The following is a 15460-nucleotide window of genomic DNA, read 5'->3' as shown; positions in this document are numbered from 1 at the left end:
GGGGACTCTAGACTCCTGGCAGGTCATTGCACCTCCACATGGCTGACTAGGTGGCCTATGAGCGTCAAGGTCTGAGGGGCTCAAGGCGCAGAGAGGTGTCCTGGAGGGGTGGGTGGGCAGAAAGAGAGACCTGAGGTAGCATTGGCCACAAGCTTGGGAGTGGGGGGGCGGGTGTGGCAGGAGATGGTAGAGGAGGCGTTTGGGATACTCAGGGCCTGCCCCATGGCTCCCTCAGCCCAGGCGCTTGTCCTGACTCTGGCACCCATTAGACAAGTGACTGTGGCAAGGCTCTCAGCTTCTCTGGGCCCCACTTTGTTCATAAGCAAGGGGGCTGGGTGGCATCTTTGGGTTCTGTGCACCTCTCCAATGGTGTGGTCAAAGGGGAGGAGGGCAGCTGCAGCAGCAGAGGCTTGAGATAGGAGAGCTGGGAGGCAGGCAGCTGCTCTGCCATTTCTTCTGGGGCCAGCTCAGTTCCCTTCCTGAAATGAAACCTCAACAAAGATCCTAGGTGGCCCTCAGAAGCCCCCCCACAACCACCCCACAGCAGGGGGGCTGTCTCTCCATACTCCACTGCCAACCCCAAGTCCCTTCAGTTGTTTGTGCACTAATATAGACTGAGCCACTAACATTTTAATTTAAATTAAATTTCAATGAAAAGGAAAATTTCCGTTCTTTGGTGTCCTGGGCCACATTATAGCTACTCAACAGCCACATGCAGAACACAGAACATTTCCATCATCCTGCAGAGGCCTGTGAGACTGTGCTATTGTAGAGGTCAAAAAGAGAGTGTATGATCTACACTCAAACATACACGCACGATCCAGCCTGGAGTGTCCTGCAGACTGGCACTCTGTTCCCTAGCCCTTGCCTTCAAGAGACACACAGGCTGACCCATCTCAGCTCCCTGAGAGGGTGCCGAGCTGATCTACACGCTCAGTACAACTTGCCTCCATTCATAATCAAGTTGCCATAGTCCTGCAGCTGAATGCTCGTCTTACCAGGGCAGAATTAGGAGAACTTAACATGTAATAATTTGAGGAAACAACACACTGAACCCCCTGCTGGGAGGCTCCTATGTTTTATAAGAGCCTTCCCTTAGGGATTCCATGAGCCAGCTCAGGAAACATCTGGTAGAACTCTGTCTCCATGACCTACATTCTAGGTCTGCCCTAAGTAGACAGACATGCAAAAGCAGCCAAACTGAGACTAGGTACACTGAAATAGGATTGGCAGTGGGGGTGTGTATTGGTGGGGGAGAAGGGGGTTTGATTGTGCCCTGAGATAATGCTGCTTCCCATGGCTGTAGCTTCTACAGCTTACAAATCGGCACAGTCACTAGGTGTGAATGGGGCAGAAAGCAGGCATTGCAGTGGACAGCACTATTGATCCATGGGCACATAGGCCACATAGTTTGGATGATTCCTCGACCTCCCTTGTAGGACTCTGAGAATAAATGAGGCGCCCAAGAAAGGGGACCGGGCACCAATGACAAACACCTGTAATCCTAGCTACTCAGGAGGCTGAGATCTGAGGATCATGGTTCAGAGCCAGCCCAAGCAGGAAAGTCCGTGAGACTCTTATCTCCAGTTAACCACCAGAAAACCACAAGTGGTGCTATAGCTCATATTGTAGAGTTTCTCACCTTGAGTACTGAAGAGCTCAGGGACAGTACCCAGGCCCAGAGTTCAAGCCCCACCACACAAAAAAAGGGAAGGGAGGGAGGGAGGAAGGGAAAGGAAGAAGAAAGAGAGAAAGGAAAAAGGAAAGAAGAAGGAAGGAAGGCAGGCAGGCAGGCGGGCGGGCAGGCAGGCAGGCAGGCAAAAGGTGCATGTGTGTGGAGAGCTGCTCTTGTGGACAAGCCGGGTGGCAGCTGTCCACTTTGGAAATGGCTCTTCCCCAGGCCCAGGTGTCCACCCCACCTGCCCATCATGCAGAGTAGTTTCGAGTTTAGAATTGTGACTATAATCAGTGGTCCCCACACCCTCTCACAGTCACCTCTGGACTTCCCGTGCTCACTTAATCTGCTCCCTTCTGTTTTTCATTTCACTTTGCAGACTATTTGCCAATTTTTGCAAGACAAATTTTTCGGGTCTGCTCCCATTTCTAGAAAGGACACCATCCTGCTGGTCCACTCCACCTGCTGTCAGGGCCTGCCAAAACCCTGTCCTAGGGTTTCTCTTTTTTAATTCCTGGAAAAGACCTCATTGCTTCACTCAAGTTCAAGGGGGAGAAAAAATCAGACTTCATGCTCGCACTCCCCTTCCTTCTTACCTCTCCTGTACACATGGTGAACGCGACACACCCCCTTCCCAGCTCCCCACAGACTATGGCAGGGTCCACACACTTTCTGACTTCTTGAGACTCCTCAGGGTGCAGAAAGGTGTCAAGTTTTTAGAATAATGATTGAGCAGGCTTGCTAGGCATTTCATGGGGTGAGCTTTGAATTGCTGGAGGTCGAGAGAGGGATTGCAGCCATATGACTCGGAGCACTCATGTGCTGCTGTGGACAGTGGTGAATACATATTACCCTTGTATAAAACATGGAAAACAGCCGGGCGCTGGTGGCTCACACCTGTAATCCTAGCTACTCAGGAGGCTGAGTTCTGAGGATCACGGTTCAAAGCCAGCCCGGGCAGGAGAGACTGTGAGACTCCTATCTCCAATAAACCACCAGAAAACCAGAAGTGGCGCTGTAGCTCAAGTGGTAGAGCGCTTGCCTTGAGCCGAAGAACTGAGGGACAGCGCCCAGGCCCAGAGTTCAAGCCCCACGACTGACCAAAAAAAAACACACATGGAAAACAAAATATAGAAGAGCACCTGTGCAAGCATTATCAGATTGTTTTTGTTCTTTGCTGTCAGTCTTTCTGTGGCTCTGGCCATAATAATAACACCTGTCTTTGAGAAGTGCTACAGTGTCTGGCACTGCCTCATGTTAAACACACACCTAGGTACCAACCCACACTGGGCTCCTCCCTCCCTGGTGTCCGCAGCCTCCCTTGCCTGCCTGTGCTGGCCTAGCCTTCCTAGTGATATACTGGGATAGGAAGGAATGGAGCATTAAGAACCATCTCCATCAGGCCACATCTCAGGGCTTGGCATGGCCACCCCAAGAGGATCTTTTCCTATGATTCTGACCCCCCCCTCCCCGCAACTTGCCGCTTTGAATTACCCTCACTCTTTCAGCTTAATAGCATACTGCTCAGTTGCACCTGCAGGAGTTACCCCTTTGTCTGTGGCTGTGTTTTTGAGAAGTGACCCGAATGCTTCCATTTAATGCAATGGATGTGAGCAAATCCATACACTTGAATGTCAGTGTCCTTGAGACCCAGCGTGTGCCGTGTGACTCATCTCATTAAAGATGCTTGATGAGATAACTGGTTAGTTTCCTTTTTATTTCCACGGACTTTTTTTTTAATTGTTTGCTTGGGTGAGCTTGTCCTGGTTGTTTGTTTCACAGTCATTTCAGCCATTGTGGATTTTCTCCATCACTGTAAATAGTGTATCTGTGCTACTCCCTAATGACATTTTTTCCCCCTGTAAGCAACTGAGGTAGAAAAATAAATTGTTTACCACGGACATGCTGTGTCCCACCATCTCTAAGCCTGAGAGTGTCCTGTTCTCGCTCCAGGGGAGGTGAATGCACTAAATAGCCTGTACCAATGACAGCCAAGTACAGTTCCTAAATGTGTGCCAACTCCCCCTGGCTGCAGCCTGTCCCCCGCCCTCCCTGCTCCCACCATGGACAGCCAGTGCGTGCACTCACTCAGGGTGATCTGTCCTTGAGCAGTGGCAGAGCATCTGCGAGCAGCAGCTGCATCGGCCCCTGCCTTTGCCGTTATTCCTGCCCGCCACTGGGAATGCCGCGGGAGCATCTGGAGCCCCCACATCTGCACACCAGGCATGCGAGTGTGTACAGGGCTTGCTTTCAAGTGCAGGTCAGTGGTAGAATAGTGGAGATGCTGCTGGACAGGAAGTGAGAGGGCCTAGTGTCCAGGTCCCACTTGGATGCTTGGTGTGATGAAGATAATGAGTGGCTACCTAGCAAGCTCCAGGTCCTGAGTTCAAACCCCATTACTGGCAATTAAAAAAAAAAGGAACAGACAAGAGGAAAGAAGGAAAAGCAAAAATAATAAAACAAGAATTAGTAAGGCCTAAATAAAGAGGCCTGGATGTAATAAGGGTCTGATTATCGTCTGTCTTCTTCTTCTGTCTTCTTTTTTAGCATAAGACTTTACCTCATAGTCTAGAGACAGTGCTTTAGCACCAGTCACCGCACACACTTCCCTAAGAATGCACCTCTTACTTTAAATAACACTTTGTAGAATTCATGCTTGATACCCTGCTAAGATCTCTTTGGTCAGAACTTAACACCTGGCCCAATCAGCTGCAAGGAAATGTCAAAATGCCTTGCTCCAGGTAACCCTGTGCAGGTTACAGGATTCTGGTTTCCACAAAGGGAGAATGGAACAGGTAGCAGTGAACATTTAGTATCTCTGCTAGGAACCTGAGAGAGGAAGTGCTTCAGGCCACAGGGCTTACAGGAGTAGCTTGGAGCCCACAAGATACAAGGCTTGGGGGAAATTTGAATAGAGGTAGAAGTAGCCATGTAGTGTAAGGCAGACTTCTGGAGTGAGTCAGAAGCTCTGGGGTGGGGCCAGGGCAGGAGCTTTGAGGAGTCCAGGAGAGCACCCCCTTCTTCTGCAAGCCTACTTTTCTCAGCCCCATTCCTCTCTCCCTGCCTCAGGCTGGCTGGTGACCCTTGGAGGTCTTCCGGCTGTATTGGAAACAGCAGCATCAATATGCACCTAGTGATCAAGTCTCTACCTTACCCACAGTGGCCTCTACTGCCGAGTACAGAGAGCAGCCAGGAGATTCAGGACAGCATCTGGTGTGACTTGGTGCCTGATCCTCCCTCCCACAATGCTTTGTCCCAGGGCAGAAGTAGTATGGGCCCCAGGCAAGGAGCCCTTCCCCGTACCACCCACTTCACCTTGATTCCAGAAGTACCCACTTTTGTGCTCCCTAGCCTCATGGCTGCTGTGGCTAATGGGAACCAGCTTCCTAGAACACCGATTTAGATGACTGAGGCCAAGCCCAAGCTTGGCAGAACATAGAGTGAGAAGCATCAATAGCTTCAGCATGAGGACTCATAGCTGTGCACCATGTGGACCTTGTTCCAATGTAAAGATGGCTGTAGCGCCCCAGCTGAGTTTCAGACATTCTGAGAGACAGCAATGGGGTATTTCCCGTGGAGGGGGTGGTCGGAGGAGAGGTGTCCTAGCACAGGGAAGTTCTGTCCCTGTGGAGTAGACACCACCAGAAGCCCTTGTCAGCAGCTGCTGCTTGCAGCTGAGCTTGCCTCAAGTCGGTGATAAAGCAATGATAAAGGTGTGGTAGCCCCTTGCAGCCTAGGGATATGGGTTGACTGGGAAGTAGAGCACATACAGCCCTGGCACTGAGAAGGCAGAATTCAGCAGGATGGCTAAGGACAGGTATCGTTGCCCTCTTCGTTCTGCCCAGAGGGCAATATTTTGCAAAGGATTCAGAAACACTAATGTGATGGTAGCCAGGCGCTGGTGGCTCATGCCTATAGTCCTAGCTACTCAGGAGGCTGAGATCTGAGGATCACGGTTCAAAGCCAGCCTGGGCAGGAAAGTCCATGAGACTCTTATCTCCAATAAACCACCAGAAAACCAGAAGTGGCGCTGTGGCTCAAGTGGTAGAGCGCTCACCTTGAGCTGAAGAGCTAAGAGTTCAAGCCCCATGACTGACCAAAAATAAAATAAAAATTGGATGGTAGGCTCTCTGCCCCTGCTAGACTCATCACGCAGGGAGCAGCAGCTGGTTTCTCACTAGCTTGGAAGCCGGTCTTGATATATCAAGACAGGATGGCTGGCTTCCCAAGTCTGTTGTTGGGACCCTAAGCTGAGCTATAAACAGAAGTGCTTCCTGTGAGGGAGAGCCCCACACATCTGCCCCATCCCGACCCTCTAATGTGTGTTCCTTGTGCCCTCCAGACTCTTCTCTCCGTAGAGCCCATCCTTAGCCAGTTTTTAAATCACAAGCCCAGCTCCCCTGGGCTAGCCAGGCGCCCGCGCCACCTGGCCCAGAGTGTGCTTGAGGCTTATCCTCGCATTTGAATAGTAAAAACAAGCTTACCCAGGAAGTTGGATCTCTGTTGCTTTAAAGGAATGACAGAATTGCATTCCCAAGTCCAGATAACCCAGTAGTAGGAGGCTCATGGGGGCTGTGGACATGGCCAGTCACCATGAGTAGAATCTGGAGTTGACTCTTCCCTGAGGAAAGCAGAGCATAGTGCATAAAAGGCACTTAATAAATGTGTGCAGAAATGAATTGGAGCCATCCAAATGGACAGGAATTGCAGGTTTCACTTGCCATGAGCTTTCTGTGCCTCTCAAAGCTCTTCTGCATAAGTAAGGGACTGTGACTGTGTACGCGCCCCTCTCCCCATAGTAAAAGCACTGTGTTCGCAAGCAGAGAATTGGGGAAATGAATCCTTGCCAAGGTCATCTCTGGACCTCAGTTTCCCTGTCTGTCAAATGGAGTAGTTGGTCCTTGCTCTATCCTGCGTCCTTGTGAAGGTGCCAGGCCTGTGTTGATTGTTTTGGAAAGCAGTCGTGTTCAAGGAAGGCAGAGTTGGCATGGCTTCCACACCTTTGTCCCTGTGGGCAGAGACCCCATTCCTGCCCGATCTGTCTTGCCTCACACTGCTGCTTACAGCATCCCACACCTTCTCCAGGGCCTGTGCCACCAGCCTCCGAGTCCCTATTAAGTCCATCCCAGGAACTTAATCACTTTTCTTCAAGCCTTCAGGTTTCATTTTCATCAGCAAAAGCAAGTGAAAGCCTCAGATTAAAAAACAACAACATACACTATCCGAGTGTGAAATTGTGGGCAGACAGTAGTGTCAGGCCTGAAGGCTGGGAAGCGGTTGCTATCCAGAACAGCCAAGGACAAGTAGAAGGCAAAAGTGTATCTTCTGCTGTCTTTCCTTCCCCAAAACAGCCCTGCGTAGAGACTTTTCCACAATCCTCTGTCTCAAGAGCCCCAGCTGACTGGGTCCTCCCTCAGCCCTCAGCACCTATGGAGTAGAACCTTCCAGGGCAGGGAACAAGGAGCAGATGGAGAGTCCTTTTGATGTGACTGCTGTGTGTTAGCAGCACTAGGGACCATGAGCACAGAGGGATGAACAGTTATTTTAGAAGGACAGCATTGTAGCCTAAGTAGGCTACTATAACAGTCCCTTAGTTCCAGGGGCTAAAAATCTGCAGAAATATATTTCTTAAACTTCTGGAGCCTGGAAAGCCTAACGCCAAGACCGCAGTCAGACCAGTGTCAAGTGAGTGCCGTTCTGATGCACTGTGATGGCCATGTTCTCACTGGTGGAGGGGCTGGTGGACTCTTGAGGTCTCTTTTTCCCCCTGAGGGCACACATCTCAATTTGAGGTCTCCACCTCCATGACCTCATGGCCTCCCAAAGGCCATATCAACTATAATACTGTCACGTTGGGGTGAGGGTTTCAACATCTGCTTGGGAGGAAAAGGGGAGGTGTGGAAACATTCAGACCATAGCAGGTGATATCAGAGCTGGGTTTGGAAGCACCAATAGCAGTTTGTTCAGCAGACAAGGGCAGTGTATTCCAGTCTAAGAGCGAGCAGGTGCAAAGCACAAAAAACACTTCATGTCTTGGCTCCCCTCCAGGCAGGTGCTGTCCTTATACCTGGGTGAAGACAGTGGAACATGAAGACTCTAGTGCAGATACTTTATGAAGCGGGGGATGCCAACCCCACCCTTGCCATAGGAGTCACTCCCCAGGGAGCAACCCCACAGGCAGACCCTAGGGACCCGGGTTCTGGCCGGCCAAGGCTGTCTCCCCTTGAAGTGAGAAGCCTCATCCAGACACAGGCCTGGTAGGAGAGATGAGTCTAGGCTCTGCTACTCCCTTCTGTCAGGCTTCCTTCTCTCCTCCACTGCCACCCTTGAACAAGGGCAGGGATTAAGGTAAAGCAGGAGCAGAACAAGGCTTTTTCTCCCCAGCACCTGCCCCCTCTACCCATCCCTCTGTCTATCCTTAGCCTTTCATCCAGCACAGACACTTAAGTCCCCATCCTGTCACAGCCCCTGCTTTTGTAGGTTACTCGTTGAGGCAGAGGAGCAAAATGGGATTCCACTTGATGGAAGAACCCAGAAAGCTACCTCTAGCCCTGTGCCTCCTGAGGAAGCTGGGGAAGCTGGCATGAGGGGGCATGGCAGTGAGGAATCAGTCCCTCTGATGGGCACAAGCCCCAGGCCTCAAGGAAACCTACCTCACTCTCGTGACCACACCACAGGGCTGTGGCCACTCCAGCCAGGCTTCCCGAACCCTGCAAAACTCCAGCGCTAGAGCATGCACTTGAGATAAAACTCTCCTGAGCTGCTCACACACAGCAGATTCTAAGTGTTATCTACTGAAGCTCCGTGGATACCAAATATCACATCAGTGAACAGAATTTTTAGACTAGGCACCTAACATCATCCCTCTGGCTCAGCACAAGGAGGCAGCAGAAAATTCTGTGGTAAGAGGCACTGAGTACTTGTCTCAGTTTTCACACTAGGCCAGGTGGGAGCCTGGTTGGGTACTGTGTGTGTTTGTCTGTACTGGGGCTTGGACTCAGTGCCTTGGTGCTGTCCATTAGCTTTTTCACTCAAGGTTGAGATCTACCATTTGAGCCACAGATCCACTTCTGGCCTTTTGCTGCTTAATGAATGGTAAGAGTCTCTTGGACTTTCCTGCCATGAGAACTGCCTTGAAAACCATGATGCTCAGATCTCAGCCTTCTGAGTAGCTAGGATTACTTACACAAGCCACCAGCGCCTGGCTCCCACTCTGTTTTTAAAGTGCTAACACACTGAGAGTTGTAGACCACAGAATCTCCTCCTCTAGCCCAGCTCTAACTCTGGCCTTTGACAGGCATTTGACCCACGTTGTCTTCTCCTAAAGGAGAGTTGTTCTATTCTAAAAATGCGGGAAGCACTGCTCTCCTTTGTCTGGGGTCTCCAGGAGATGATGCTCTCGCCACCCTCCAGGAAAGCTAGTTTCACTTCTGAAATGGTACATCTAAGATTCTTTCTCTGAATGCCAAGAACTCAGGGCTCATGTTGTTCTTTTCCACGTGGACCATTTATCAGCTTCCATCACTGCGAACTGTCAGTGTTTGATGGTGGTAATAGATGCCTTCAGTCATCAGGTTTGCTCCTCTTCAAACCTTCTGTTCTGATGTGAATTCTGGGGTCCTCCACTTTCAGCCTCATCTGTGGCAGCCGCCAGCCTCTCCTCTGCAGACATCAGAGCCATGAATGTCTTGTAAAAGCACTAGCCTTGTCGCCTCAGGCGGGCCTGCTCAGGACTGGGGAGCAGCCTGGGCCAGCCAGAGTGACAGATGGCAGTGTTTCCAAACTTGTGTAGGACATGTTTCCTACATTCTGGGTGACAGTTTCTTGTTTTGGTGGCTTATTTTGTAGTGCTTGGATTCAGTGAAGCAACACTAGATTTAGCCAAGAATGTTCGAACCATCTATAGAAATTGCCAGTGGGGGGGAGGGAGGTACAGAGGGTGTTGGGAATGGGGTGGAGAGCTCTTCAAGCAAGCACAACTTGGAAGGAATTGTTCATCATAGACTTCTAGTAACATGCTCCACCTGAAGCAATAAGGAGCCTAGGAATTATCTTCTCTCCTTTTTGAGAGGCACAGAGGACAGAGGAGTCTATTGACTCATTCCAGATCACAGAAATAAATATTGACTGAGCCAGGGCCATACCACAGGCAGCTGCCTCTAGCCCAGCATCTTACCCTAATAAGAACAGGAGAAGAGACCCTAGTGTACTCCCCATTACGGATGGAGACAAGCCCCCCAGACTTCCGCTAAACCAAGTTTACCCCCATTACATCAGTATCTTCTGGATGGTCTCTAAAAGATAGGCCCGAGTTCCATCTGATTCTGTCAGCAGGGGTGGTGCCAGGACATCAGGTGTGGCCCCACTGCTCTGACTGGCTGGCTCTCACAGGGTACTGCTGTCAAGAATTAGATCTCTGCTGTGTTCTCAGGGGGCCCTTTGCTCCCACAAGGTAGAGAGGATGACAGATGGAACAGCTCTCCACCGAGACTTGCTCTTTTTAAACTGTGAATGCCAAAGATCCTCAGCCTCAGCTTATAAAGGTTCCAGAGAGCTGGGTGAGGTGCCTCAAGCCTGTAATCCTAGCTACTTGGGAGACTGAGATAGGGACAGGATCTTGGTTCGATGCCAACCCAGACATAAAAAAAGTTTTTGAGAGTCTGTCTCAACCAGTGGCTGTGTGTGGTGGTATATTGTCATCCTCAATGATAAAGGGGAAGTGCAAGTAGGAGGATTTCAGCCCAGACCCCCCTGGGCATAAAGTAAGACCCTATCTCAAAAAGAACAAAGGCAAAGGGGGCTGGATGCCTGCCTTGCAAGAACAAGACCCTGAGTTCAATCCCAAAAATGTTTTTAAAAGGAAAAACAAAAAGCGGCACCAAAGACTAGGTAGCTGAAAACGCATGGGAGGAAGAGGACCCAGACATCAGCATCAGTAAAGCTCCCAGGCGGTTCCAGATGGTTCTTAATCCAGGGAGGCCGCATACACGTGGGTCAGAGCAGGATGCTCCCAAGTGTTGTAGCACTGCCCCCACCCTGCTAGGTTAACCACGTGCATCTGAGTTTGCCAGCCCAGAGCGGGGATTAAGGGAGTGCAGAGGCTGCTGGGCTCACCGGCCCTCTATCATCTCACCCTCATCTATCCTTGACCCAGAGCAGTGACTCCAGCCTGCATCCGCACATCCTGAGCATCCTCAGCTGGTGGGTGGGAGCTCAGACAGTGAGCTGGGTCCTAAGGGGGCCGTGTGACTGTGTCCCTCTCTGCCCTAGAAGAATGTGTCATCTGGCAAGAGAAATAAGATACACATATAAAAATAACTATGCTTAGGTAAGACAGAACCAGGAAGTGCCACCAAAGCAGGAAAATGTAGGTGTGGTATTTTATAATCTCAAAAGAAAAGAAAAACACTATCGACTTCCATTTTGCACTGAAGAATGCTAGCTCCAACAATGCCCAGCAAAAGCTGAGTTGAGATCTGAGGGTCACAATTCAAAGTTAACCTGGGCAGGAAAGGCCATGAGATTCCTATCTGCACTTAACTACCAAAAAGCCAAGAGTGGAGCTGTGGCTCAAATGGTAGAACACCAGCCTTGGATAAAGGACAGTACCTAAGCCCTGAGTTCAAATACCAGGACCAACACACACACACACACATGCTCTCTCTCTCTCTCTCTCTCTCTCTCTCTCTCTCTCTCTCTCTCTCTCTGTGCATGATTAACCAATTCCAGAGGGCTCAGTGCCTTGTCTGTGGTGAATGTCATCTTGCCACCCCCCCCCACCCTGGCATGCCCAAGTCACACAGAAAGCAGGAGTCAGCTAGACTGACCGTGATGCCAAGCTGGGGGGATCTTTATTATTCACACTGAGGGTTCTTCAGCTCCTACAAGCCACACAGCATGTCCACCCTGGGAATCACATTAGCACCTCCTTGTTTTGTCCCTAGATATCCCTCTTTGATTGGAATATACTGCATTCCTTAGCGCCCACATTGCCAGCCTATAACACCCAGGCCCTCTAAGATTTGTCAGTAAGACATTACCCTCCTTTCTGTAGGATTCACGTACAGGGTGTCAGCCCATGCCCGTCCACTTTTCCCACTTGTCATCATTAGGGCTAAATGGAAGATGTGTTCTCATTTGGAGCTGTGGCTGTATAGCTTCACTAAAATGACACCCAGGGTGAAGGTGGGACATTGTGATGGATTAGAGGCCACCGAACCAGTAAGGAATGCAGGCCTGTGTGAAGATAGCCTTTAGAACAAGGCTTCCACCATGGGACCATTTGAACAACCCTGCCTGGGAAAAAGGCCGGTCTTAAAAGACAGGAGTGGTAGCTGGATGCCGTCTGTATAAGTTCATTGTTGCAACTAATACTCCTTTAAACTGGCCTGTGCTTGTCCATCTGCCAAGTCCTATGGGGAACATTTGGGGTGAAAGTGGTCCTGGGGAGAGGATGCTAGGGTGGGGCACAGTCGCCTCCTCAGGAGCTTTCTAAGGGGAGATGGATGGGAAGGACGCAAGGCCCCCAGTGTCTCAGCAGGGTCCTCGGCAGCGTAGTGGCCTCCAGGAAGCTGTCTCCTGTGTTGCTGTACAGGCTGAGGGGTGACTCCTGACTGTCTCTTCCCACCCCCCATCACCCACTCACCTTCCTTTTGGATGGCCCTCAGCAATGTCTGGTACTCCGTCTCCAGTAGGAGCCTTTATCTGCAAAAGAAGGATAATGGATTTCCTTTCTCGGATAAAGGGGTTTCCTTCCCCCACCCCCGCATCCACTTTCTCTCAGACTTTTTGTCCAAAATGTGCTCCAACTCCAGAAAAATAGCCCTTTTGTTAACAGATCTTATTGACCGCCCTCCCCTCCCCCAGCCATCACCTTCTCCTGCTTCCAAGGAAACCTGCTGTGTCAAATCTGTGGTAAGAGAGTGTGAAAGAATAACCTGACTTTCGAGTCTTCCCCACCTGCTTCCTTCTCCTCTGCAGCATCCCCTGAACCTGACTGCGGGCCTGCAGCAGGAGCCAGGGTACGGAGGTCGGGACAGGGGGCATAACTTGACTTCTTCCTTATCTTCCTTCAGCAGTTTCCAGCCACACCACATCTTCAGAAAGCTAGCCCCTGCCTGGAAGAGCTGGGGAGAGGACTAGGTCGGGGTCCCATCCTGGGCTCCTTCTGGGTTCACTGGGAGACTCCTTCCCAGCCTGGGACAACTGTACATTTGTTTCACCTGGATCTTTCTTTTTCCCCTTTCAACAGCCCTATTACCATATTTAAATGCAAGTATGTCTCTTTTCATTGACATTTTAAGTAGCTTAGCCTGACCTTTTTAGAGTAGCTTGTTCCCCTGTGAACTTCTTTACCCTTGGTAGTACCACGTAGCATAGGACAGTAGTCTTAATTTAGTGGGCTTCTAGACCACTCTGTCTGGAGGATGTCTCTCTCTCTCCTTTCTCCTTCCTGCCCCTGTGTGCATGTCTTCCTCCATCCTGTTGATGTCTCTTATTGCAAAGACTCCATGGCTAAAATTGACTGGCTCCATTGGGGGCCATTTATTGAGTTTGTGGTTGGCTTCTGGCACATCATTAAAAACCACAGCTATTGGAAGTAAGTCTTAGGGTCAGGCCACCAAGTGTCTGCCTAATGACAGAGGCTGTTCATGTATATAGGAGTTGGGTCTGTGTGTGTCCCAGTGTGTGGCTATGTGTGCACATGCTGAGGGCCAGAGAAGCCCAGGGCAGAGGACTTGGGCCCACTTCTTCCTTCATCTAAACGCTCTACAGCCATGTACCTTGGCCTCCTGACTTTATTCTAGGCTGGCCCAGTTTTGCTGCCCAGGGTATTTGCAGATAGCACAAATCTAGATTTAAAAACTCCAGACACCCCCAGGAGACTCTCCAGTGCCCGCCTCATCTAACTGTGCACCTCAGTCAGAAGAACCACACCTCAGTCCCCAGGAAGTGAAACCGTGCCATCGTTAGTCCACATGGAGCCCTGTAGCCCCTCACACTTCTCCCAGAGACTGAGATGCAACGGGCATGAAGTTCTGAGTTGAGATGGCTGACTCTTTGAAGAAGAGATTATCTGTCCTGTCTCCAGGCTACAGTGCCTATCCTGCCTGGAGGCTGCCTCCAGTGCTTCCTGCTGCCTGTGGCTCCAGCTGACCTTGAGGCAGATTCCCGCAAGAAGCAGTATGCCAGTCCTGGATGAGGGTGATGGCTTGTCAGTGTAGAGTTAGCAGGCAAGTTAGCCCCATCTTCAAAAGATAGGGAGCTATTGTGTGCCTTCCAGAAGCCTGAGAGCCACTGATAATGTCCTCCCCAAAGCTACCCATGACACCTCTCTCCAGGCCTGTCTTCTGTGTGAGCTGGGGACAGGAAGCCTGGCTGGGGGCTTCCCGGGACCTCTCCAGGCCCCACCCTGACTCTGGCCCTTCTCTCTCTCTAGGCTTCCCTGCAGCAGCTTATGGACCAGTGGCAGCGGCAGCGGTGGCAGCAGCCCGAGGATCAGGTAGGAAGGTGTGCGGGACAGGTGGCTCCCAGGCATGCCCCAGTGTGCAGGGGAAGGTAAAGGCCCTGTCAGATCTTTGTGGCTGCGTCTGTCCAACACTTGTCACCTCAGCCAGGCAGGGAGGGCAGGGAAGGGAGGGCAGACAGGGAAGGCAGGCATGGGTGAGCCCCAGGCACCCAAGGCAGTGGCTGCTGAGTACCAGTCAGCTGGGACTACACTTAAAAGTAAACTATTGTAGTCACATTGCCTAAGGCGAACTGGATTTCCTTTTGATTTTGGACTACCTTTCCACCCAAGGTCCGACTTCTGCGCCCTGAGACTGTTGCCTTCTTTGGCTATGGCTGGCTTACCAAGCTTCTTTTCCTTGATTGTAGTACCAGAGAGGCACTAGATTGTCCTCTGGGCCCCGGTGGTACTTGCAGGCAGGCTGTTGGACTCATTGGACTCCGAGAGCCCCCCTGAAGGCCAGGTGTGGTCTGCTTCTTGACCTCAAAGGAGGGAAGAAAGCTGCTGTGGTCTGGAGTCCTAGCTGTCCCCTGACTGTAACTAAGGCAACCCCCTGGGCTCCAGCTGCCAAGAGAATCAGGCATTTCTCTCCCAGCCCTTTAGTCTTCAAATTAAACCTTTTTAAGAGGTCTGAAACCCCAGTGACAAGTGACATGGGAATACTTTCCCAGCAGTGCTACGAGGCTACCGCTGAGTACCCTCTGCCTTCCTAGGCACTGGGGCCTGTGCCTCGCATGGGGTTCCCTGTGAGCTGCAGCTCAGTCCCTATCTTACTCCCCTCCACCCTGCCCTGGGCATGTGTGCGGGAGTACCCAGGGAAGTACTTAGTTTGCATAACAGGGCTCTGTGGGAGAGGTGGCGGGCTGGGCGGGAGCAGGGGAGCTGGTGAGGGAGCTAGTGCTGAAATGGAGCACTAAAAGCCCAGAGGGCAAACACCAAAAACCCAAACCCTGAGTGGTAAGAAACTGGCACAGAGAGGCCCATTAGAAAACATCAGTGAAAATCCGTTCCATGCAAACTGGCACTGCCTCCAAACTACAAAGGATCCACTCCTTCAAACTGTTCCACTGGGGTTTTGTTGAACAAGGTGGGGTGGCAGAGAATTCTCAGGGGGCTGCTAAGGGCCCAGGGAGCTGGTGAGCGGCAGGCAGGTCCCCAAAGCTGAGCATCCTCCGCTTCTATCTGCCCTCACGGGTGTCCAAAGCCCCTTCCTACCTTCTGGCCAGAGTCTCCTCTGCCCCCTGGGTCCTGAGAGCAGCTAAATTGCGTCTCCCTAT

The 15460-nt window shown here is 51.1% G+C and overlaps 1 protein-coding gene across 4 annotated transcripts in view; it reads left to right on the top strand.

Moving 5' to 3' along the window:
* Msi2 (musashi RNA-binding protein 2) overlaps positions 1–15460 on the top strand; it is a 373314-nt gene that overhangs the window by 337751 nt on the left and 20103 nt on the right. For all 4 annotated transcript variants that reach the window (XM_013037909.1, XM_013037908.1, XM_013037907.1 and 1 more), the window contains exon 10: positions 14115–14177. In XM_013037909.1, the coding sequence (XP_012893363.1) occupies positions 14115–14177 (63 nt within the window). The remainder of the gene's footprint in view (positions 1–14114; positions 14178–15460) is intronic.

The sequence above is a fragment of the Dipodomys ordii genome, unplaced genomic scaffold (genome assembly GCF_000151885.1).
Source record: "Dipodomys ordii isolate 6190 unplaced genomic scaffold, Dord_2.0 Scaffold7, whole genome shotgun sequence".
Lineage (NCBI taxonomy): Eukaryota > Metazoa > Chordata > Mammalia > Rodentia > Heteromyidae > Dipodomys > Dipodomys ordii.
This window is presented reverse-complemented; position numbering and strand designations above follow the sequence as displayed.